This window comes from Panthera uncia (genome assembly GCF_023721935.1).
Source record: "Panthera uncia isolate 11264 chromosome C1 unlocalized genomic scaffold, Puncia_PCG_1.0 HiC_scaffold_3, whole genome shotgun sequence".
Classification (NCBI taxonomy): domain Eukaryota; kingdom Metazoa; phylum Chordata; class Mammalia; order Carnivora; family Felidae; genus Panthera; species Panthera uncia.
The window spans coordinates 32,634,406-32,660,659 of record NW_026057584.1 but is presented as its reverse complement, the minus strand read 5'-3'; the positions used below and the strand labels follow the sequence as shown (position 1 = coordinate 32,660,659).

Genomic DNA, 26,254 nt, shown 5'->3' with positions numbered 1-26,254 from the left:
TGTTCCTGATCTCAGGGAAAAAGCTCTCAGTTTTTCCCCATTGAGGATGATGTTAGCTGTGGGCTTTTCATAAATGGCTTTTATGATCTTTAAGTATGTTCCTTCTATCCCGACTTTCTCAAGGGTTTTTATTAAGAAAGGGTGCTGGATTTTGTCAAAGGCCTTTTCTGCATCGATTGACAGGATCATATGGTTCTTCTCTTTTTTTTTGTTAATGTGATGTATCACGTTGATTGATTTGCGAATGTTGAACCAGCCCTGCATCCCAGGAATGAATCCCACTTGGTCATGGTGAATAATTCTTTTTATATGCCGTTGAATTCGATTTGCTAGTATCTTATTGAGAATTTTTGCATCCATATTCATCAGGGATATTGGCCTGTAGTTCTCTTTTTTTACTGGGTCTCTGTCTGGTTTAGGAATCAAAGTAATACTGGCTTCATAGAATGAGTCGGGAAGTTTTCCTTCCCTTTCTATTTCTTGGAATAGCTTGAGAAGGATAGGTATTATCTCTGCTTTAAACGTCTGGTAGAACTCCCCTGGGAAGCCATCTAGTCCTGGACTCTTATTTGTTGGGAGATTTTTGATAACCGATTCAATTTATTCGCTGGTTATGGGTCTGTTCAAGCTTTCTATTTCCTCCTGATTGAGTTTTAGAAGAGTGTGGGTGTTTAGGAATTTGTCCATTTCTTCCAGGTTGTCCAATTTGTTGGCATATAATTTTTCATAGTATTCCCTGATAATTGTTTGTATCTCTGAGGAATTGGTTGTAATAATTCCATTTTCATTCATGATTTTATCTATTTGGGTCATCTCCCTTTTCTTTTTGAGAAGCCTGGCTAGAGGTTTGTCAATTTTGTTTATTTTTTCAAAAAACCAACTCTTGGTTTCCTTGATCTGCTCTACCGTTTTTTTAGACTCTATATTGTTTATTTCTGCTCTGATCTTTATTATTTCTCTTCTTCTGCTGGGTTTAGGCTGCCTTTGCTGTTCGGCTTCTATTTCCTTTAGGTGTGCTGTTAGATTTTGTATTTGGGATTTTTCTTGTTTCTTGAGATAGGCCTGGATTCCGATGTATTTTCCTCTCAGGACTGCCTTCGCTGCGTCCCAAAGCGTTTGGATTGTTGTATTTTCATTTTCGTTTGTTTCCATATATTTTTTAATTTCTTCTCTAATTGCCTGATTGACCCACTCATTCGTTAGTAGGGTGTTCTTTAACCTCCATGCTTTTGGAGGTTTTCCAGACTTTTTCCTGTGGTTGATTTCAAGCTTCATAGCATTGTGGTCTGAAAGTATGCATGGTATAATTTCAATTCTTGTAAACTTATGAAGGGCTGTTTTGTGACCCAGTATATGATCTATCTTGGTGAATGTTCCATGTGCACTCGAGAAGAAAGTATATTCTGTTGCTTTGGGATGCAGATTTCTAAATATATCTGTCAAGTCCATCTGATCCAATGTATCATTCAGGGCCCTTGTTTCTTTATTGACTGTGTGTCTAGATGATCTATCCATTTCTGTAACTGGGGTGTTAAAGTCCCCTGCAATTACCACATTCTTATCAATAAGGTTGCTTATGTTTATGAGTAATTGTTTTATATATTTGGGGGCTCCAGTATTCGGCGCAAAGACATTTATAATTGTTAGCTCTTCCTGATGGATAGACCCTGTAATTATTATATAATGCCCTTCTTCATCTCTTGTTACAGCCTTTAATTTAAAGTCTAGTTTGTCTGATATAAGTATGGCTACTCCAGCTTTCTTTTGGCTTCCAGTAGCATGATAAATAGTTCTCCATCTCCTCACTCTCAATCTAAAGGTGTCCTCAGATCTAAAATGAGTCTCTTGTAGACAGCAAATAGATGGGTCTTGTTTTTTTATCCATTCTGATACCCTATGTCTTTTGGTTGGCGCATTTAATCTATTTACATTCAGTGTTATTATAGAAAGATACGGGTTTAGAGTCATTGTGATGTCTGTATGTTTTATGCTTGTAGTGATGTCTCTGGTACTTTGTCTCACAGGATCCCCCTTAGGATCTCTTGTAGGGCTGGTTTAGTGGTGACAAATTCCTTCAGTTTTTGTTTGTTTGGGAAGACCTTTATCTCTCCTTCTATTCTAAATGACAGACTTGCTGGATGAAGGATTCTCGGCTGCATGTTTTTTCTGTTTAGCACACTGAAGATATCGTGCCAAGCCTTTCTGGCCTGCCAAGTTTCAAAAGAGAGATCAGTCACGAGTCTTATAGGTCTCCCTTTATATGTGAGGGCACGTTTATCCCTTGCTGCTTTCAGAATTTTCTCTTTATCCTTGTATTTTGCCAGTTTCACTATATGTCGTGCAGAAGATCGATTCAAGTTACGTCTGAAGGGAGTTCTCTGTGCCTCTTGGATTTCAATGCCTTTGTCCTTCCCCAGGTCAGGGAAGTTCTCAGCTATAATTTCTTCAAGTACCCCTTCAGCACCTCTCCCTCTCTCTTCCTCCTCTGGGATACCAATTATGCGTATATTATTTCTTTTTAGTGTATCACTTAGTTCTCTAATTTTCCCCTCATACTCCTGGATTTTTTTTATCTCTCTTTCTCTCAGCTTCCTCTTTTTCCATAACTTTATCTTCTAGTTTACCTATTCTCTCCTCTGCCTCTTCAATCCGAGCTGTCATTGTTTCCATTTTGTTTTGCATTTCGTTTAAAGCGCTTTTCAGCTCCTCGTGACTGTTCCTTAGTCCCTTGATCTCTGTAGCAAGAGATTCTCTGCTGTCCTCTATACTGTTTTCAAGCCCAGCAATTAATTTTATGACTACTATTCTAAATTCACTTTCTGTTATATTATTTAAATCCTTTTTGATCAGTTCATTAGCTGTTGTTATTTCCTGGAGATTCTTCTGAGGGGAATTCTTCCGTTTGGTCATTTTGGATAGTCCCTGGAGTGGTGAGGACCTACAGGGCACTTCCCCTGTGCTGTGGTGTATAACTGGAGTTGGTGGGCGGGGCTGCAGTCTGACCTGATGTCTGCCCCCAGCCCACTGCTGGGGCCACAGTCAGACTGGCGTGTGCCTTCTTTTCCCCTCTCCTAGGGGCGGGATTCACTGTGGGGTGGCATGGCCCGTCTGGGCTACTTGCACACTGCCAGGCTTGTGGTGCTGGGGATCTGGCGTATTAGCTGGGGTGGGTAGGCAAGGTGCAGGGGGGCAGGGGGGGCAGGCTTAGCTCGCTTCTCCTTAGGTGATCCACTTCAGGAGGGGCCCTGTGGCAGCGGAGGGAGTCAGATCCGCTGCCGGAGGTTTGGCTCCGCAGAAGCACAGAGTTGGGTGTTTGCGCAGAGCGAGCAAGTTCCCTGGCAGGAACTGGTTCCCTTTGGGATTTTGGCTGGGGGATGGGCGGGGGAGATGGCGCTGGCGAGCGCCTTTGTTCCCCGCCAAGCTGAGCTCTGCCGTCCGGGGGCTCAGCAGCTCTCCCTCCCTTTGTCCTCCAGCCTTCCCGCTTTCTGAGCAGAGCTGTTAGCTTATGACCTCCCAGACGCTAAGTCGCGCTTGCTGTCGGAACACAGTCCGTTTGGCCCCTCCGCTTTTGCCAGCCAGACTCAGGGGCTCTGCTTGGCCGGCGAGCCGCCCCTCTGCCCCGGCTCCCTCCCGCCAGTCCGTGGAGCGCGCACCGCCTCACCGCCCTTCCTACCCTCTTCCGTGGGCCTCTCGTCTGCGCTTGGCTCCGGAGACTCCGTTCTGCTAATCCTCTGGCGGTTTTCTGGGTTATTTAGGCAGGTGTAGGTGGAATCTAAGTGATCAGCAGGACGCGCGGTGAGCCCAGCGTCCTCCTACGCCGCCATCTTCCCTCTCTCTATCTGGATAGGATATTTGGATAGGATATATCCAGTCTATTAGTTCATACCATAACTTATAATAAATAGGCAAAATGTAAATAAGCTCATGGAAAAATCTAACTGAAAGGTAAATCATCCTTTTAAAATTAATTTTTCTATCACATTACTGAGTTTTTTTTAAAGGCATGGCTAAATTTTTAATTTGAAACTCTAGTAATATTTGTGTTGTCTTAAAGGTATACAAAAAAATCTCAATAATAGTATTATTTAAATAGAAAGATCCAATAGTGTTTGAATTTAAAATAAATACAGGGGTGCCTGGGTGGCTTAGTTGGTTAAGCATCTGACTTTGGCTCAGGTCATGATCTCACAGTTCATGAGTTTGAGCCCCATGTTGGGTTCTGTGCTGACAGATTAGAGCCTGGAGCCTGCTTCGGATTCTGTGTTATCCTTCTGTTTCTGCCCCTACCCTGTTCATGCTGTCTCTGTCTCAAAAATAAACATTAAAAAAAAAAAATTAAAATAAATACAAAATGTGATAATTCTTCTCCCTTCTCTACAATGAAAATAGGCACAGATTTGGAAAGCAGTGCAGTAGCAGATGGTGTCTGATATGATTTCTGGTAAATCTGGATCTTAGAACTCTTTACTGTACCATTACTGAGTCCAGCTGTGCCTGTCTTACTGGCTTTTTCTGTGGTCAGTTGACTTTTCTTCCTAGCTTTGAATATAAGGAAAGTAATTTTAATATCTCAATTATGGTTGTTAAGAAGAAGTCATCTTAATCCATTGCTTTATCAGTAGATCATATTTAGATGTATGGAATTTCTCTGTGGCTGTTTTTCAAAAACTTTTCATTTTTGTTGTCTTTCTCTAACAATGTTAAGAGTTTTTTCAGGGCACTAAAAAAATAAGTTTTTTTATTTTTGTTTTTTTAATTTTCAGCAGTTTACCAGTTGGATGTATCATTGTAACAATAGCCTTTATACTCCCAAACCCACACTGCATTGTCCATCTAAGAGACTCATCCTGTGTTGAAATGTTCTTGGTAAAAGCACATGCTATTTGTGTTGGCCCACCGAAGTCTGTAGAAAATTTTCAGCCATCAAGACTACTGGAATTATCATTAAAATAAAAATTAATCCCAGCCAATATTAGATCTACATACTTAAAATGGAAGAAGACCATGGCATGGATTCTTTGTGTCCAGATGAAATTTCAGGAAGTGGCAAAGCGTGGCCTGATTTCTGATGAATTTAGCTTGTACTGTGGTAATAACCTCCACAGCCTTAGATGTCAGATTAGCAGTACTGCTGAACAAGTTCTTTTATAGATTGGAGATTTTATTTTATTTCAGTTTATTTATTTTGAGAGGGAGAGAGAGAAGGGGAGGGGTAGAGAGAGAGAAAGAGAGAGGATCCTAAGCAGGCTCCACACTGCCAGCACAGAGCCAGACATGGTGCTCGAACTCATGAACCATGAGATCATGACCTGAGCCCAAACCAAGAGTCAGACGCTCAAATGACTGAACTATCCAGGGGCCCCTACAGATTGGAAATTTTATTTAAAAAAATTTTTTTTTACTGTTTATTTTTGAGAGAGAGAGTCACAGAGCATGAGCGGGGAGAGGAGCATAGAGAGAGAGGAAGACAGAATCCGAAGCAGGCCCCAAGCTCCAGCTATCAGCACAGAGCCTGACATAGCATGAACTGAGATCATGACCTGAGCTGAAGTCGGATGCTTAACCAACTAAGCCACCCAGACACCCCTACAGATTGGAAAACTTAAATGCCTAGTTCCTTTTTCTATTTCCAGTTGTTTAGAGACTTAACCTGGCTGCTGTGTTTCACCATGAATCATTTAAAAAAATTTTTCTTAATTCAAAAGAAGAAATCCTTTCATTGGTGAGCATTATTGGCTAGACTTCCTTTTCAAGATTATGCCAGTCCTAGAGATGTATTTTTCAGTACCTAAATAAAAAGTAATGTACTAAATTTATATTGTTTCTGTAATTATGCCATCTCTACTTGCTCATGTTATAATTTGTTATTAACTTCTTTTTAATAATAGACGAATCCTTAGTACTGTGGAAAAGAGCAGACAGAAATACAAACCAGCTTCTCTCACAGTGGAGTTTGTCCCTTTCTTTTATCGTAAGTATTAGTCCTAATTTCTCTTTGATTTTGATGTTACTCTGATCATTATTTATGCTTAAATTCTTTTTCTGATTGTGCTTGATTCAGCTCTGTGTATTTGTAAGATAAAGATTGTAAGGACCTATCACTGGAGTACTTGATTCGTATTTTGCTGTGATTAGTGTTCTTCCTCTTACTTAATTTACTGTTCTGAAAGTGTTTTTATTTAGAGAAGAGCTTAATATTTTAATCACTGTAGTATAGAACTTCAGAATTTTTACAGAAATAGAGGGGCGTGGACGCCCAGCCAGTGCATGACCACTGCCCAGGAGCCTGAAACCAGGGCTTCCTGCCCAGGTGATAAATACCTGGCTGGGCTGTGAGCTGGTGTTGGCCTTGGGGATGAGGCCTTCCTTTTGCGATTGGGGCTTTTCAGAGCTTGAGTGCAGGCTGGGCCCAGGCTGCGTTTCGGGGAGGGGACCAACAGGTTTGCTCACCCCACAGGTGGATGGAGTGAGGGCAAAGAGAGCTTTGCATTTTCCTTCTCTTCCACCTCTGATACAGAATTGGATGCTGTGGTTGGATTTTATTATCATGGATGAAGAGTTCAGCTATTAAAGAAAAATTTTATGAACAAGCACTCCCAGGAATTTGAAGACATGGGAGAGAATAAATTCACCTGCACACCTATTTGTTTTTTGGGTTTTTTTTAGTGTTTATTTATTTTTGAGAGAGAGAGAGAGCAAGTGCACATGAGTATAAGCGGGGGAGTGGCAGAGAGATGGGAGACACAGAATCTAAAGCAGACTCCAGGCTCTGAGCTGTCAGCATAGAGCCCGATGCTGGGCTCAAACTCCCCAGCCATGAGATCATAACCTAAAGTTAAGTCCATGCCTGACCGACTGAGCCACCCAGGCACCCCATCCTACCCACCTATTTGTAGTGAATACAGTTCTTTGGTAGAAAAGTCAGATTCATGGATTTAACATGGGGACTTACTTGCACAGCAACTTTACAGTACCATAAAGATGAAGTGGCTGGTGACATATTCAACATGCTGTTCATGTTTATGGGTTTTCTGGCTTTTAAAGAAACGTTTCTGGGCTATGGAGCAGAAGGAGAAGGCTGGGTACTGGGTTTAAGCAGTGGTTTAGTGGTGAGTTTGTTGTGCAAATCATCTTCTTTGCCAGCTTCCCAGAGCAATCTGAGACCCAAGGGCCCACCTCTGGACAATGAAATCTTTCTAGATTGCCAGCTCACTAGACTAGAGGAGGCTAATGCTAGTATGATGTTTCCAAGATGAAAACATCTTGGAAAGACTGACTCTGTTCTGCAGCTGTTCATTAATGTTAAGTATTGGTGGGTCAGAAAGAAAATTACCTGGCCCTCCTGGGACCTTTTTCTCCTGAAACACTCTCTTGTATTCGGTGATCCTGTTACTTTTTCTGGGGTAGACACCTCTCTCAGAGGCTTTTGAGTCAGGCTCCTGTAGAGCAATCCCAAGGCCAGCATTCTACCTGGGGACCCCTTCCCCAGCATACATGTAGGTGTGTCAGCATTTGAAAAACCGACTGTCACCAACTCTCTTTGGCCAACAGTTTTTGGATTTCCCACTAGGCATTTTGTACACTAAGCTTTTTATATTCATCAACGTTTCAATCCTGTAGCCTTAATGGGGTTTTTGACTAGGAGTATTTATCCAGGGTGTTACTCAAAGCCAGCTGCCCATCTTGAAATTTCTGAAGCTCCTACTATCACAATTAGTCTTGACTATAGGAATCAACTAAGAGAGGTGTCCTTTACCCAAAAGCTACATGTGAAAATCAATTTCTCATCTTAATATTTGCTTCACAATCTTCTGCTAGTCCTGATACAGTCTCTCTGTTTCTTGAATTCTCTTTTAAGCATTTTTGAAAAAATGTTTTTAAGAAGATGTACATTCAGGCTTACCTAGTGGATGTAATCTTGGAACTGCCATGATTACCCACTTAAATTTCAAATTATAATATGCTGTGTGCTTTTTAGTTGTTAGTACTATGAAAGCCAAAATCCTTTCTGTCTTGGTGTTTCTATTTTATTTTATTTTATTTTATTTTATTTTATTTTATTTTATTTTATTATTATTATTATTTTTAATGTTTATTTATTTTTGAGGGAGAGGGACACAGAGTGTGAGTGGGGAAAGGGCAGAGAGAGAGGGAGACACAGAATCCAAAGCAGGCTCCAAGCTCTGAGCCGTCAGCACAGTGCCCGATGTGGGGCTTGAACCCATGAACCATGAGATCATGACCTGATCTGAAGTTGGATGCCCAACCGACTGAGCCACCCAGGTGCCCTGGTGTTTCTATTTTAGTGAACACCAATGAATGTGTACTTATGCTGAAAGTAGGCTAAAAGGTATCTTTTTCTTATAGCAAGTTAAGGTTTGCTAAAACCCTTTCTGTATAAATCAGTTCATTAGGTTTTCTGTTGAGGTAAGGAGTTCCTTCTTCCTATCAAAATCTACTAAGATGGTTTCCATGGGTGTAAGCAGTTCAGCATCAGTAGGATATAGAGAACAGCTTTATTGGTCATTTGTTTGCTTTTATTCAGTACAGTGGGTGAACATTACTGACCAGAAAACATGATGTCACGTCTCTAGAAAGAAGAAAAAACATAGTAGTTGAATTCCCAATGTGTTGACTTTCTCTTTCTAGCTATATATGGTTACATTTATTTATTATTTGTTACTTTTTAAATGTGTTAAAAAGTAAAAATAAAATTCTGAACTGACTTTTCATTTGGCTGTTCTGGAAGTATGAGCTACAGGTTATGTGTTTTTTCTGTACTGATGTGGCACTTATTGAATACTTTTGTACCATGAGTTAAAAGAAACTTAAGAGAATTGGCTACTCTATGTGTGTCCTATGTGGACTTTAGTTTTCTTTCTTAAAAAATGATTGTGCCATAGTTTGGGGCGCCTGGGTGGCCCAGTCGGTTAAGCATCCGACTTCAGCTTGGGTCATGATCTCGTAGTTCGTGAGTTCAAGCCCCGCGTCAGGCTCTGTGCTGACAGCTCAGAGCCTGGAGCCTGTTTCAGATTCTGTGTCTCCCTCTCTCTCTGTGATCCTCCCCCATTCATGCTCTGTCTCTGTCTCAAAAATAAATAAATGTTAAAAAAAATAAAAAAAAAAATGATTGTGCCATAGTTCAAGAATATAGAAAGTACTGCAAAATATATAAAAGGAACACCTTGTGCTTCCCACTCATTTGTCAGATCTTAATATTTTGCCATATTTGTTTTGGTTCTCTATTCTTTTTTTCGTAAGAATTAAAACAAGGCAGAAATAGTCCTTTATTTGAGTGCTTGGTGAAGATGATTGCAGTGCCCACTCTGTTTGACCACCAGTAGCTGATTTCTGGATTCTCTTTTTTTTTGTTCACATACCTGCCCTTACTATATTATCACACTGTATTGATTATTGTAACTTTATGCCAAGTCTTGAAGTAATTCCTCAGCCTTGTTATTTTTCAGAATTTTCTTGGGTATTCTGAATCCCTTACATCTTTATATACATTTTAGAAGCCAATTTAATTTAAAAAAATGGCTGATTTTTAATATTTTTACAAAAAGCCTTGCTGGGATATTGTTTGGAATTGTATTCAATCTATGGAAGCATTTTAGGAGAATTAACATCTTAAGAATACTGAGACTTCCAATTCATGAATCTGATCTCATTATTTTTTTGTTACTTGTTTCTTCAATATTTTATAGTTTATAGCATGTAGATTGTGCATATATTTTGATAATTTATCCCAAAGAAGTTATCACAAGTACTTATAAATATAAAGGTCTTTAAAATAAACTAGACTTTTTAAAAAGTGAGTTTTATTTTCATTGCCTGTCTTTGATAAAGACATGTCTGTCCCTTTCTACCAATGGTAGTATTCCTTGACTTTCCTTCATAATATTTCTTGCCTGCTTTGTCAGATGCTAATAAAACCACTCCATCATTCTTATGATTAAAGTTTACATGGTATATATCTTTTTATATCCTTTATATGTGTTTTCTGTGTGTCTCCTGTGGCTGAGTAGAAGTCTGTTATCTTGCAGCTCAGTGTCAAATCTGATAGTTATTCGACTTGAAACCTCTTGGTAGGTTTTTGCTGGTTTTGTGGGATTTCACTTTGACTCACAGTGAGCCCTGTATTTCTGGAGTACTTTCCCTGTATAGCTTCTGCCACTCCAGTACTACTTCACAAATTCTAGTTGCCTAGGCCTCCCCAAACTTTATGTATCTCCTAAGTCAGCAAATAGCTATATTCTTTTAGGGTTCCCCTTTTCTTGGTAGTTGTCAGAACATGTCTACAACAGGAAGCTGAGATAATCCTTGGGCTCACTTTGCGTCTATTGAGAGAAGGAAAATTTCTAGGATATATAAATTTCTACTTATTTTGTCTAATTTTCTAGTTATTTGTAGTAGGAAGCCACTATAATGACAGTTATTCCAACATAGCAGGAATCATTTAACTTTTTAAATGTAAATTGCTATCAATACATTTACCTCAAAGCTGTTTCTTATTGGTAATGTTTGTTATGTATAAAATTGGAAATAATTCTGTTGTTACAGTCTTGTCTCTGTATGTAATGATACATACAAAAAGATATTCATTACTGGGTTATTTGAATATTAAAGAAGAAAATCATAAAAGTTTATCAGTAGAGAACTGCTTAAGTAAATTAAGGTATGCCATTGTAATGGTCATAAAAATGAATAAGGAAGATGTGTATGTTAAGATGTAATAATACCCGGTGTATATTATGTTAAAACAAAAAAAAAAAATGATGCAGTAGGATATCTATAGCCTTTTTTTTTTTTTTAAGGTGTGGAGAGCAGGTAAATTGAGGCGTAGGTTTGAGGGAGACTTATATTTGCTTGTCAGTTCTTTTATACTATTTTAATTATTCTTCGTCATGTGCATGTATAACCTTTTAAAAACAATACACTACTTTATAAATTAAAAGGAAGATTGCTATTGGTACCAGAACTTTAGAATGTTTGCCCTGGAGTAAACCCAGAAAATCCTTTTGTCCAACTCTTCCAATTTTATTATTGAATAATTATAGTCAATTATACTAATAAGATGCAGTAGTAGTAGTAAAAAAAAATCTAATTTTCTGTCAGATTTCAGTTAGCTTCTAACTTTGTCACTTAGCTCTATAACTTTAGGCAAGACATTCCATTTGCTTATTTATAAATGGGGGCAAAATACCCTCATATGGAGTATTAGAGAATTAAATGAGATAAATAAGTTATCTAAAATACTAGCTGATAGGTGGTTTCTTTTCCTTTACTATGAAAAAATGCATATCAACCTTGCCTTTTAACAAATTTTAGCCTTTTCATAGTTTTTAATATTTCAGTGTCAGACATTCCTAACAGATAAATCATACTGTGAAAGAGAAATCTTATTTGTTTATTTGTGTATTATATTCACAGAGTGTTTTCAGGAAAGCGAACATCTCAAGGAAAGTCTTAAGTGTTGCTTATTGCATCTCTTTGGAGCCATTGTAGCCGGTGGGCAGGTGAGGAAAGTGTTAAAAGTTAATATTTAAAACAGTAGTTAACAGTGCAAAAAGTTTTCCATGGATTATTTTAATGTATTCTTTTTCTTTTTATAATTTCATGAACCACACAAATATTTTTCTGAGTTTATGTCTTGTTTAAAACTACTCTTTTATTTGTTAAAACTTCTTCAAAAACCTAAGTAATAATTTTACTTAAAATATAACAATATATAATAACTTATAATAAACTAACAAAATTACTGCATAAATAACCATATTGAACAATTTTTTATTTTAAGTTCTTAGTTGTATTGACTTTCAGCTACTAGTTCTTTCTTTAGAGCATAGAGTCAGCCCTGTTAGTCTACATGGTGAAATCAACTCAAAATTAAATATACATGAATTAATTACTATTCTGTCAACTTAATTACTAAATGCATATATATAAGGTTTATATGCACTTTTTCAACAAACTCAGCTAGTTTTTTTATTACTCACAAGAAGGAAATTCTAGTAATACTTGTTTATGTTTGAAGGTGTCTGTGGTAGACTTTGAGTATAACTACTAGTTGAAAACAGGAATATAGTTTAGAAAGAACATCCTACATGTTTTCTTTAGGCACACAGTTTAGATCAGAAGTTTCTAACACTTTTTGTAACACATATGCCCTCTATAAAGTGCCTTGTCAGAGTGTTTCAAATGCATAAAATAAAACACATAGGATCACAAAGGAAACTAGTTACGCTGAAATCAGTTACTAAAATACTAAGATAAATTTCTAACATAGTAATATGTGCTTAGAACACACTAAAAGAGATACAGCATCAAGTCTAGTAACAAATGCAATTTCAAAAAAGAGACAAACCTGGTGTTTTGAGATATTACTGCAACTGTAATATATGAAAATTTATATGATTTCTGTTGATAACAGAGTTACAGCTGTTGTTAATAATACTACCTTTTTCCTAGTGGGCTACCTTGCCTTTCCCTCTTAACTCTAGTAGAGGAATCTGTTTTTTTGTGAGAGTGATGGTGGCTAGAATCTTATTTTTCAGTTTGTGTGCTTTGTCACCTTCCTTTGTTAGCTCATATCCTTCTTTTGTATCAGTATCTCCCTATTTCCATCATTTCTCCACTACTAAGAATAAGAATTAATGAGTATACATGAATAAAATTGGAAATGACATTGTTTTTGACTATTGGAGAAGCTGATCGGATCCCATTACCATTTTGAACACACAGAGACTTGTTCTTGTTAGTGCCCAGGGGTAATCAAGCCCTGAGAGACCTCTAGTGATTAAAATTAACATAGAAATCAAGTAGATACTAGAAGGCCAATTTATTATTTTATGTACTGAAAATATTCAAAATCCTTTTAATCAGGTTATAGCTATAGTTACAGCTGTTTTGAGGTCAGAAGGTTATTTATTGAATATAGGGATAGGTACCAGGATATTTAGACGAATGAAATATCTAAAGATAGAAGAATGGCCTTGTCATAAACAGCAGAAAAACTGAAGTCCCATGACTGGTCTTCCTTCTCAAAGCATCATGCCTGGGCTTCCCATTGGCATATTTGTTCTATTTTGTGTTAAGAGGATGGGCTTTGGAGCCAGACTGACCTAGGTTTGAATTCCATGTCCATCTCTCATTAGTTCTGTGACTTTGGATGAAAACTATTTACATGTGTTTTAGTTTCTTTATTTATAATATGGAAATAATAACACTATAAGGTAGTCATAAGGACCAAATGGTGCATAATATATGTAAGGCATTTGCTCGTAAGAACTAATTTGGTGGCTCTAGGATCTTCAGGGACTCAGGTTCATTTGAATGTCAATTTGTTACTGTTTCTTTTGCTACAAGATTAGCTTTTAGAGTTTTGGCTATCTGCATTGTGTCTGCATTTTGGGCACAAAAATGGGGGGGTGGTGAGGGAGACAAATGGCAACTATCTTTAAAGGAGATACTGAAAAGCTGATACTCATCTTTTTTTTTAAATCTCATTTTCCAAACTCCATGAGATAACTACAACAAAGGAAAATATGTCTAGATAAAAAATTGGTAAAACTTGCTTCCTCAGCCTCCTTGGCAGCAGGGGAAGTTAGGAAATGTAATTTTTATTCCTGGTAGCCACATGTCCAGTAAAATATCAGGGGTTCTTTTGATAAGGAAGTGGAGGAAATGGATGTTGGATATTCTATAGGCAGTTTCTTTTAAAAATTTTTTTTTTTAATGTTTATTTATTTTTGAGACAATGTGAGACACAGAGTGCAAGCAGGGGAGGAGCAGACAGAGGGAGACACAGAATCTGAAGCAAGTTCCAGGCTCTGAGCTGTCAGCCCAGAGCCCGACACGGGGCTTGAACTCATGAACCATGGGATCATGACCTGAGCCGAAGTCAGATGCTTAACTGACTGAGCCACTCAGGTGCCCCTATAGGCGGTTTCTTTCAAAGTAGCACTTGTTATTATTGATATTACTTATTTTGTTGGTAATTACCAGTTCTAATGGCTTAAGTGCTATTATTTTCAGATTATTTTTGCATAACTGTGTTTGATTCATTATCAGTTTAACAGATTTGGGCAAAATATGTGGTTTTTTTCCAAGTTTAATGGGTCACCCTGAATAGCTACCAATAACTTAGAATTTCAGAAATGTTTGCAGAATCAAAGTCAAGCCAGTTGTCTTATTTACCTATATCATTTGGGATGGGTTTGCTATAACCAACAGAAAACCCTAGAGAAGCTTAACCAAATTGAGGTGTTTGTTTGTTTTTATTCTTGCATAACAAATCCAGATGTAAGTAGTTCTGGGCTGATATAGCAACTCCATGGTATCATCAAGGACTAAGTCCTTCTGCATTTCTATTTTCTCTTTAGCCTGCTACTTTAATTCTTGGGTTTGTTTCTTAATGATTTAAAAGTGGCTCCAAGCATCATGTCTGCATTCCAGGCAGGAAAAAGGTGAAAAGGCCAAGAGCCAAGGGTCCTTCTCTTTTTATTTGTAAAGTTATGTTTTCTTCATAGCCTTCTGGCATATGTTCTTGACCAGAACCATGTCACATGGTTACCACTAGCTGCAAGGGAGGGTGGTAAACAAGTTTTCTATGTCGGCAGATTGCTATCTGAATAAAATCAGAGATCTAGTAATCTAGTGAGGAAATGAAGACTTAATCTGCATAAAACACTAGCATTGCCCATCAAAGTATATGTTTAAATTTTTTTATATGTTGATTTATTAAAAGAAAAAGTCCACACATTTATTAAACTCTCTTTGTTTTTGCAAACATACAGAACTTCAGTTAGGTTTGGATTTTATTTTTATTATCTCTCATGTTTCAGAGGAATGCTTTGCAAGCAATTTCTCCAGCTACCATGGAAGTTCTTATGAGAGTTTTGGCAGACTGTGATTCCTGGGAGGATGGAGATCCTGAAGAAGTGGGTAGGAAGGTAGAACTTACTCTGAAGTGCCTTACAGAAGTGGTACATATCCTTCTCACTAGCAGCTCTGACCAGCGTCAAGTGGAAACCAGCACTCTTTTGGAGAACTATTTTAAATTGCTAAATTCAGATCATTCAGCTTTACCTAATCAAAGGAGGTCGAGACAGTGGGAAAGCCGATTCATAGCTCTACAGATAAAAATGTTGAGTAAGTATTACATAAAGTTTATTACACTCCGTTTTCTCTGAATCTGTTTTTTAGACTTATTTGAAATTCAAGACCATTGTATAGGAAGTATCGATTGTTTAATTCAGCTATTGTGTGACTTTAGATTTTGACTTCAAAATAATTAATATGGAATTGATTTGTTAACAGCGTCTTTGCTTTAACAGTGACAAAATTGAGCCTTTATTAATTTTTTGAAAGCGTAATCCACTAAAAGCATCAATCTTAAGAAAGCTATTATTTTCAAATTCTAGGAAAAGTAAATTTTCAGGAGGTGCCATTTACATTATCTGGCCTATGGCAAAGAGTCACATATGATCAATTTTATATGTGCTTCTGTAAATCTCTGTAGAGGTCAGTTTAACATCTGTCCTTTCTCTAGAGGGCCTCTTGTTTTGTTTTGTTTTGTTTTGTTTCTTCAGAGCCTCTGTGTATGTTTGTCTTGTTTCTCTTGCTGTCTCTTTGTGTTTTTTGGTTTGTCATTCTTTGCTTATATGTCCCTATCTCTGTAAACTCCATCAATATATGTGATTTCTTATTGTATTCCCCTGTTACATTGATAGATACAAGTATTATTAATTGAGTTTCTTTTTATAGAAGTAAAATATTTTCATTACAGCTATCCTGGGAAATTTGGATAAGTAAAAAGAAAAGCTTTTTATATCCTACCACCCAGACATATCCAACATTAATGATTTATTGTGTAGCTCTAGAGACTTAACGTGCTTGTGTGAGGGCATGTGTGCTGTCTAATTTAAAAATATTGGACACCAGAATCTTGGTGAAACTTGATCTCTTACAACTGTTTCTGTAGGAAAATAAGATTCATTTTATCTAGTTTCTGTTATTTTATATATGTTACATTTTGTAATTGTAATAAATTATAAATTTATAAGGAAGTTTGAGTCTGTATTAATGGACTTCTTATTTGTTAAAAACTATCACATTACTTATGTAGATTATCCCTAGATTTCTGAATGAGGATATCTTTTCAGTAGGAAACAAGAACAAACCATCATTACAAATGGATTAATTCCCTAAGTCTCATTTTCTTAATGGCCACATGCTAATTTTTTACTGTGTGATGAGACTGTATTGCAAAACATAACTAGATGTTGCTTATTTGTTAGTAGCAAGCTATACTTGAGCATTATAATCGAATAACAGCTATTTAAGTCTCTGGGAAATATATATCACTCTTAGGTATAAAAACAAATATTGTCAATAATAAATTATAAATGTCTACTTTTCTTAACAAGTAATAAGTACAGTTTTGTACTCCCCATCCCTATTTTTTCCTAACTAATTTTACATCCCTTTGTCGACAGAAAAGCCTAAATTAAAAATACGGCCAAAGTATGGGGCACATGGGTGGCTCGGTTGGTTGGTTGTCTGACTTCAGCTCAGGTCATGATCTCACAGATAATGAGTTTGAGCCCCATGTCGGGCTCCGTGCTGATAGCTCAGAGCCTGGAGCCTGCTTCAAATTCTGTGTCTCCCTCTCTCTCTGCCACTTCTCTGCTCATGTTCTGTCTTTCTCTCAAAAATAAATAAACATTAAAAAAATAAAAAAAAATATGGCCAAAGTAAATGTTTCTGTGATTCCAAATTTCCTACTTTATAAATGGACTATTTTGTTTTTATTTTCCCAGATACCATCACAGCCATGTTAGACTGCACTGATAGGCCTGTTCTTCAGGCCATTTTTCTTAACAGTAATTGCTTTGAACATCTCATACGACTGCTACAGAATTGCAAGGTATTTTTCTGTTACTGTGTTTGGTTTTAAAAAGCTATCATTTGGTTTATGCTTTGATTCAAATTTGAACATATTACTAATTTTCTTTTTTATTGTGATAAAAAGCACATAAAATTTACCATTTTAATGGGTGTAGTTCAGTGGTATTAAATGCATTCACATTGTTGTACAGCTGTCACCACCATCCATTCTTCATAAGTCTACATCTTATAGAACTGACTCTATATCCATTAAATAATTCCACATTCTCCCTCTCCTAGCCCCTGACAACCACCTTCCTGTCTCTAAGTACGTCATGTAAGTGGTGTCATACAGTATTTGTCTTTTTGTGACTGGTTTATTTCACTTAGCATAATATCCTCAAGATTCATCCATGTTGTAGCATATTGCAGAATATTCTTCCTTTTTTATTTAGGCTTAATAATATTCCATAGGATATACATACCACAGTGCTGCTATGGAACATGAATATACACATATCTCTTTGAGACTCTGTTTTCAGTTCTTTTGGATATATTCCAGAAGTGAGATTGCTGGATCATATAGTAATTAAATTTTTAAAAAGTTTTTGAGAAACCACCTTACTGTTTTCCAGAGTGGCTCTGCCATTTTACAGTCTTGCCAACAGTGCACAAGGGTTCTGATTTCTTCACATTTTCCTTCACAGTTATTTTCTTCTTTTTGATAGTAGCTGTTCTAATTGCTGTGAAATGGTATCTCATTGTGATTTCGATTTGTCTTTCTTTAATAACTAGTGATACTGAGCATTTCCTCATGTGCTGATTGGCTATTTATAAATATTCTTTGGAGAAATGTATATTTAAGTTATTTGTGTGTTTTTTAATTGGGTTTGGTTTTTATCGTTGACTTTTAGTCTTTTGTTGTGCATTGTTAAAATTTGGTGTGAGCATTTGATGCATATAATTTTGTGCTTTTGTTTCATGTAAGATGATTTTGTTTGCGTTTTCCTGTGTTATGATTTTAATATCTACATAATATTATATTAAGTGGATGTATCATAATTTACATAACTATTCCCTATTGGCTGATACTCAATTTACTTCTAATTTTTTTGCCATTACATAACTCTTTCAAGTTTCATAGAACAGAATTCTATTCCTAGTAGAATTACTAGGTCAAGGTGCATAAAATTTTGTGCTTTTTTAAAATTAGGGAAGTGGGGTGCCTGGGTGGCTCAGTCAGGTAAGCCTCTGACTCTTGATTTCAGCTCAGGTCAAACGTTAAAAAAAAAAAATGAAATTAGAGAACATTGCATAAAAAAACTTGTAAATAATTGGGAAATATAGAAAAGCAGAATAATAGAAATAGTGTTAATGTTCTTGATATATCCTGCCAATTTTCTTATTATTTTTCTTATTTTTTACTAATTTACACTTTTGGCAGATTTGTGAGTATGTAATAACTAATGTCTCTTACTATATCATATTTTCATAAATTTCAAGATTGTATCAGATATTTTTTAGAGAGCTTCTTGAAAAGCCTTTGAAAATAAAACTACGGGGTGCCTGGGTGACTCAGTTAAGCCTCTGATTTCTTCATTTTGGCTCAGGTCATGATCTTATGGTTGTGGGATTGATCCTTGCGTTATGCTCTGAACAGAGTGTGGAGCCAGCTTGGGATTCTGCTCTCTCTCTCTCTTTCTCTAAACCTCCCTTGCTTATGCTTACTTGCTCTCCCCCTCAAAAATAAATAAACTGAAAAAATGCCTGCAAAATATAATTATATTTAAAAAAAAGAAAGAGAAACTACTTCAGATAATTCTTTCTGTTTGAGGTATTCCTTTCATGGACTCTTTGCTAAAAATTACTAGGGTTTCATTGTGATTTTTGAGAATATTCCAGTATAAGGATTCTAATATCAGCTCCTTGAATTTTTCCACACTGTTAAGAGAGATATCCCTGAAAGAATTTATGTCACTATATTTTTTAGCTTATAGTGAAATAAAGAAATAGCATAAAATAATAAAGAATGTATTGATGAAGTCAATAATGATGAATATTTATGAAATCAATGAAAGTACTAATCTGTCACTAGGGAGTGAAGATGCCTCCCCTACCTTTTAAAAATTATTCTTGGGAATGTATTCCTAGGAAGATGAAAAGAGTATAAAATAACTGTTTATAAAACCTTTTGTTTGTTGTAAAAAAAAAAAAAAGTAGTGTGGCTTTATCAGTTATAAAGGCAACTTCAGTGATAAAGACAAAATGTCACATGTGTAGACAATCTGCCAGTCACACATTATAAAAGAGTAAATCACTAGGATAAAATTTAGTTCCTACTAAAATTGATTAGTGTTTTTCTTCAATATATGAAAGTCAGATATAACAAAAATCTCTATCTTATCATGGTCAACAGTATCTTTTTTAAAAGTGCACAGCTTTTTGGCATAGCTGTAATGATGTTGAGCTAATATAAAAGCTCTTTCTACTGTAGTATAGACCAGAATTTCTTGTAATTTAGATCTTGAAACTTGCTGATAGTCATAATGTTTTAAAATTTAATTATTTGATACCACCTATCACACTTTGTTTTGAGATAGGCATGCTAGAGAAGAAACCCATTTCAGAGGGGAAAGCCAGGCTTTGGGACCCCATCCCTCTCTTCTGCAGGTGGTCTTCTTCTAGGCAGGAATTCTAGTCAGAATCACTAAAAGCTCATCACCAAACATTACAGTGATTAAGTCCTAAAAGCGTGGGGGAACCTTTGAAATAAACTGCCCAATTCTTTTATTACACAAATGAAGAAATATGTCATAAGAGATTAAATGATTAACACAAAGTTAGTACTAGTACACAATGGAGGTAGATTTCTTCCCCAGGTATTCTGACCCTAAGTTCACTGGTTGTATGTAGTTTTGTTGTACTGGTACTTAAGGTCAGTAGAAAAATGTTTTCTTTGTGTTAAATATAGGGGAAGTACAGGTTTTATTGATTAAACACATTTGATAGAGATAGGTTAATACGATTCTTAAATATATAAAAATATTTGGTGTCTTGTGAAAACTTAAGTTCTTAAATATATTACAGGATGCTATAGATGTCTATGATTGATTTTTTATTAAAGTATTTTGCTGTAAGGAATGAATAATTTTTTCTGTTTTATATAGTAATACAGAATCAAGACAATTATTGTTTGAATATTCAGACCTAGAGGAAACATTGTCAACTAAAGCTTAAAGTGTCACAAACATTTTATGAATCACATGGAGAAATTTAGGCTGATTGCTGTAGTTTCTGTGCTTTTCTTTTTCTGTGAGATTCACCAGCCAGTTTATGCATTTATTTCCTGAACTATTTGTGTGAAGACTTCCGGTTTGTCAAAATGAGTTTCATCATACTGTAAAGTACTTAGAATATAATTCAGTAGAATCATACATTTAACTTTTCTGAAAGCTATGATGAGCTTTAAACATTTAAGAGTTGTTTTGTTTCACTATATTACATTTTGGAAGGGGGACGTGCTTTGGATTAATGTAAAAATTATTTTTAAAAGCTGTCCAATTCAGTATTTGAATTGAGAAGAAAATAACAACAAATTTCTAGTAATAAAGAGGAGGGTTCAAAACCATTACATATACTTTAGCACGCTGCTTGAAGTTTTAATCAGTTTTTTAAAAATATAGATGTTGCAGCATATTATAAATGTGTAAAGGTCTATTTGAGGACTAAGTCATAAGATTCTGGAAAGCTGTTGATATTTTGGTCTTGTTTGCATCCCTTAATTTGTTCTCTTCACATTCTTCCTTTCCTTCTCCCCTTCTGCCCCTGAAAATCAACTAGAACAAAAATTTAGCATCAAGGCAGTAGTAAAAATGAGAATTTATAAAAGGAGCAACTGAGGGATGATTTGTGGAAAAGAGTGTTGGAGATGGATATAAAATGGTATAATTCAAAGCTGGATTTTGGGAGTTGGCACCTGCCTGGATTCATACACACTGACTATTTGAACAAATTTCTTTTCATTTTTTAGAACAGATTTTTTTAATTTAGATTCTTAAGCAATAATCAATTATAGATTTTGGAGGAAAAGATACATAAAAAATATATTTTCTCAATCTTTTTGTAAAACATGTATGTGTATATAAATATTTAAATTTTAAAATTGTGGCAAAATACACATAATAATATTTTTATATATATTTTTTAATGTGGATATATTTTCCTTTACAAATTTGGAATACCAGTGAATATTTTTGTATCCTGCTTTTAAATGTATTATATCCTGACTCTTCCCATATACCATCATATATTTTTCAAAACAGTATTTTTTTTAATGTTTTTATTTATTTTTGAGAGAGAGAGAGAGAGACAGAGAGCAGAAACAGGGGAGGGGCAGAGGGAAAGGGAGAAACAGATTCTGAAGCAAGCTCCAGGCTCTGAGCTGTCAGCACAGAGCCTAATGCAGGGCTCGAACCCATGAACTGGGAAATCATGATCTGAGCTGAAGTTGGACGCTTAACTGACTGAGCCACCCAGGCACCCCAAAACAGTATTTTTAATGACTACAAATATTTCAACCCAAGGTTCTCAAAGTATGGGGTCCCCAGAATCATTTTAGGGAATCTGCAAAGTCTGATCTTAACATTTCAGTTTGAGGCTAGATTGTTTTTTCATAAACCTGAATCAAACAATATTATCATAACAGTCTGAATGTAAAAGTAAATATTAGAATTCATTCATCTTCTATCAAGTCAGACATTTAAAGAAATTATAAAATGTAAAAGCAGTGCCAATCTCAGTGAAGTATATTTGGAAAATAGAGTGGGTTTTTTTCCCCATAAATGTGTTACTTATGTCAGCCTGTAATAGGTTTATTTTTTTGAATGAATAAGCAAATATTTTTTTAAATGTCTTTATTTTAATGTCTTATATGGTGAATATTGATAGATATAACCCACATAAAGAGAATTTCTTTGGGGTTCTCGGTAATTTTTAAGACTGTTAAGTGGTCCTGAGGCCAGAAAGTTTCAGGACTTCCCTTTCAGTCTATGGATGAGCCATAATTTATTTAAGTATTCTGCTATTTAAGGATATTTGGGCAGTTTCTTACTTTTTGCTGTTGTAAATAAAGCTGAAGTGAGGATCTCGATTCTAAAATCTTTTCTGACCATTTTTTAGGTAAATGTCTAGAAATACAATTATAGACTTAAAGAGTAATTTTAGGATTCTTGATATAGATTACTTTCTGGGAAGACTTTACTCAATTTTGCTTTCATCAGTTTTTAGCATTCCTGTGTTCCTGTACCAGATAATATGGAATACTATTGTTTAAAAAATTTTTGTTATTAATAACAGCTTTCATTTACTAAACCCTGTTATGTGTCAGACATTGTATTAATAACCTAGCATGGATTATTTTATTTAATCTGCACAACTATTTCATGAGATACTCTTTTCCCTTTTGAGAAAGTAAGCTCAGAGAAGTTAAGTAGTTTTCCTTAAAACCAGACAGCTAATAAGTAGCAGAACCAAGATTCAAATCCAGGTTTCTGATTCCAAAGCCTGTGTTGTGTACACTAATCTATTTTTAGGTTAAACTTTATATATGCTCTGCATATCATATCATGCCTTATCTTTATCTGTTTTATTTTATATTGCCTTATTTCAGTATATTATTGGACTTTTCTATTTTCTGAAATGATAGAACTTCCTAAGAAGAACTTCCTTCCTTGGATGCTCTTGATAAATTCTTTTATAAGTCTTTCTTTCTTTCCCTTTTCACTTTCATTTGAATTAACTTTTTATCCAAAATGTGACTGAGATCTTTTGGAATGCTAGTTTTCCATACTTAAACAAAAATACTTGATTCCCTTAGCAATCCTCATGTTTATCAGAGAAAATCCTTAATCCCCCTTTTATAGAAGCTAATATAAATTATGCCCAACTCTTGATAATTTGAAAAATATGTATACCTTTTTCAAAGTACAGTAGCATATTTGAGAGTCTGAGAAGTATTCTCAAAAAGCAACTTTAAAAGGTAGGTTAGCTTCTACAAATACACTTGACTACAGAATCCTCACTGTACATTATTTACTACAGTATCTTTAATCTGTCTCACTAACAAATTTCCTTCTTTTCTATGAGACATTTTCTGCTAATTCTTTAAGAATTTAGGAATATTAACTAATTTACTTGTTGCTATTATTATTTTAGTAATTTTCAGTTCCAAGAGAGAAATAAATACCAATTTATTATATAGTATATGACCTAATGTTAGTTTGTAATCCAAAAAGTGAATAGTTGATTGTCAGTTTAAAATAGTATTCTTCACGAATGGATTCTTGGATTTATTTTCAAGAGACATGGAAATCCATTAATTTCATTTCTGCTTATAGGTAACAATTTAATGTTCTTTCTCCATTATTCTTATCTCTGTTTTTAACAGCTATTTTTAAATGCTAACAATAAGGTGGCAGACAAGAACGAGAAAGACCTTGCCAACAAATTACTGACAGAAATGAATGAGGACCAGGTATCTACAAAGCCTGCATCTTGTTTCAGCTGAAGTCCAAAATCAGCCAATGGGAGCAACTATTCCTGTACTTTTCTTCTTATGTCTTAAAATACACCAACACTATCTAATCCTAATGTTCATTAATTATTTTTGAAAATTGTTAAAAAAATTAAAAATTTTTTTCATCTAAAAGATAAATCTGTTGAAATCTTGGTGGTTGATGTAAATGATCAACAGTATTCCATCTTTGTATGTGTGTATTCTTGTCAATTTGAGGAGATATAAAGTACAGGAATGGGATCCCAATATCAACGTGGTGATGACTTCATATTTTGGGAGCTTCTTTTTCTAAGCATTGTGGTGTATTGGGACCTTAGGGCTTTGTTTGTAAATATGTATGGTCAGTTTTAATACCTTGATTCTTTGCTTCTTGTTGACAAGTAATGATTATAATTCAATGGACAACCTGAATCCTGGAGGAAGGGAAGAAGACGCTGAACTCTCTTTAATTTAGCATAAAACTTAACTGTTGTCTTTTGTAGAAAGTCACCTCTATGTGGGTAAAAGGCAGAAATAAGCAGTTTTTGTTGCTTTTCTGCATTAGGTAATTCATTTTGGAAAAAACTACCTATAAAAATTGCTTTGTTATTTTTCTTTCCTGAAATGTTTGTGAGAGAGCTTTCATGATGTCTTTTATTAATATTATCTTAATATCCAGGTTTATAAATAGAGCTGTGGTATAGATATGATTATTTTCTGTTCTGGATGTAAAATACCAATTTACAGAGTACCATTTTAGATTTCTCTATAAATGTTAGTCCCTCTCAAGGCCTATATAGATTAATAAAACAGTTACAATGATATTCTCAGAGGTTTATGTTAGTATTCCTAATTGTAGGTACTGTGATGACTAGTCTTTGGACAAAGTGTAGGAAAGATCTTATTTATAAGAAATTCTCTATACAGAATTATTAATGCATAGTATGTTTATTACACATATAATAGGTATATATAATAATGTTTAATAAACAACATTAACAAAAATCAAGATACTGGCTTAAATAACTTGCCTAAAATTGGTAGAGCTTAGCTTAAAATGACAAAGATCTAATCAGTCCCTTAAATCATTTTTATTGGTAGGGAGAGAGGAAAATCCTACTCATGAAGTGACTGCCTTTAAGTCATAGTAATATATTACCAAAAGCAGATTTTTGGAACTGTTAGTTTTTACAGCTTTCTAGTTCTCATGTAAGGCTTTCATGGTTCATTAAGCCTGATGATATAACCCAGTCATATTCAATTTTTTAATGTTAATGTTGTATTTTGTTTTCACCTTTTGTCTCTAAATGCACTGTTCTGAAACTTAACACTTCTCTTTATGATGAAGCTTAGACAAAATAGACAAAATGAAGCTTTTTGTTTTTTCTTACAGCTTTTGACATTAAAGCTTGCCTACTCAAAAACATGATAATACTTATAGATACATATTTCATTTTCTGTTCTACCTCAAATTCTGCATCTTATGTAAAAATAGGTATACCTTATTGCTTGCAAGTGTGATTGATTGGTAAATAAATATACCATTTCAATTATAACACAAGGCTTGGAAACCAAATAGACAACACCATTTTAAATACCTTATTATACATGCTAATGAAATTTAAAGCTAGGAAGTTCAGTGTATTTTTGAAGGGAAATTAAAATATAATAGAATTTTCTTTTTTTTTTTAAATTTTTTTTAAAGTTTATTTTTTTCTGAGACAGGGAGAGACAGAGCATGAGTGAGGGAGGGGCAGAGAGAGAGGGAGACACAGAATCAGAAGCAGGCTCCAGGCTCTGAGCTGTCAGCACAGAGCCCGACGCGGGGCTCGAACTCACAAACCATGAGATCGTGACCTGAGCCGAAGTCGGTCTCTCAACCGACTGAGCCACCCAGGCGCCCCGTAGAATTTTCAATGATAGATCTTTCTCCCTTCCTCTGGAGATTGTCCATTATTTTTAAAAGCATGTGTTAAGCTTGTGTTCTTTTCGGGTTTTGGTTTTTGTCCCAAAACATTTCAAAGTGATGAGTGAATGTAGCTTTATCCTTCTTGACACATGGTTTATTTTCGTCAAGTAGGTAACTTTTCTTGCAGGTATAGTGTTTCAGAAATCTATTTTATTGTAAGAGGAATGTATTGCATGTTAAGTAATTATTTTTTCAGGTTTTCAGAACAAAGGTTTCCTAACTAAATACAAATCTTGAACACGTTGTTAATTTCTTTCCTTTTTATTTTTTTTCTCTCTGATAGGTGTTTCAGGGGCAATTGGATTGTTTGGCTATATCAACCATTAAGGCTTTGACAGCAGTAATGAATAAATCTCCAGCTGCTAAGGTGAAACAAAATCCGCAAGCTCAAAAATGTTATCCTAGATATGCCAGTTTTCACTATGAAATCCCCAAAGTAATGTATGAAAGTATATATATAATACATTTGGTGTTATACCTGAAGTGAAATAGTTCACAAACTATCTCAGTATAGGAATCATTTGCTGTTAACTTTTGAGACAAACACCTAATGGGGACTGCTTTGGATTATAAGATAGGCATATAATTATATGATAGAACTGTAAGCTAATAGAGACTTACAGTGTCAGTAAACAGATAGCACTGCTGTTGAAAAGATCATTTTAAGTGATTCTATGGTTAGTGAGTTTAAAAAAGTAAATTTTATATCATAGTTTTTCTTCATTAATAAAATAATCACTCTTTCACTCTTTGCTCAGTTTATGACTGCCTAGACTGTGAGAAAATTTTTCACATGAATAGCCCTATCAGTTTGGGACTTGTTTTTCACAATGGCCGTGGAA

General features: G+C 35.3%; 1 protein-coding gene across 10 annotated transcripts in view; it reads left to right on the top strand.

Moving 5' to 3' along the window:
- Positions 1–26,254, top strand: part of NBEAL1 (neurobeachin like 1) — a 172,979-nt gene that overhangs the window by 36,056 nt on the left and 110,669 nt on the right. For 7 of the 10 annotated variants that reach the window (XM_049615133.1, XM_049615129.1, XM_049615131.1 and 4 more), the window contains exons 7-12: positions 5,889–5,971; positions 11,434–11,519; positions 14,847–15,153; positions 16,824–16,930; positions 23,336–23,422; positions 25,696–25,779. In XM_049615133.1, coding sequence (XP_049471090.1) covers positions 5,889–5,971; positions 11,434–11,519; positions 14,847–15,153; positions 16,824–16,930; positions 23,336–23,422; positions 25,696–25,779 — 754 coding nt within the window. The remainder of the gene's footprint in view (positions 1–5,888; positions 5,972–11,433; positions 11,520–14,846; positions 15,154–16,823; positions 16,931–23,335; positions 23,423–25,695; positions 25,780–26,254) is intronic. The other 3 variants (XM_049615135.1, XM_049615134.1, XM_049615137.1) reach the window with 2 other exon arrangements.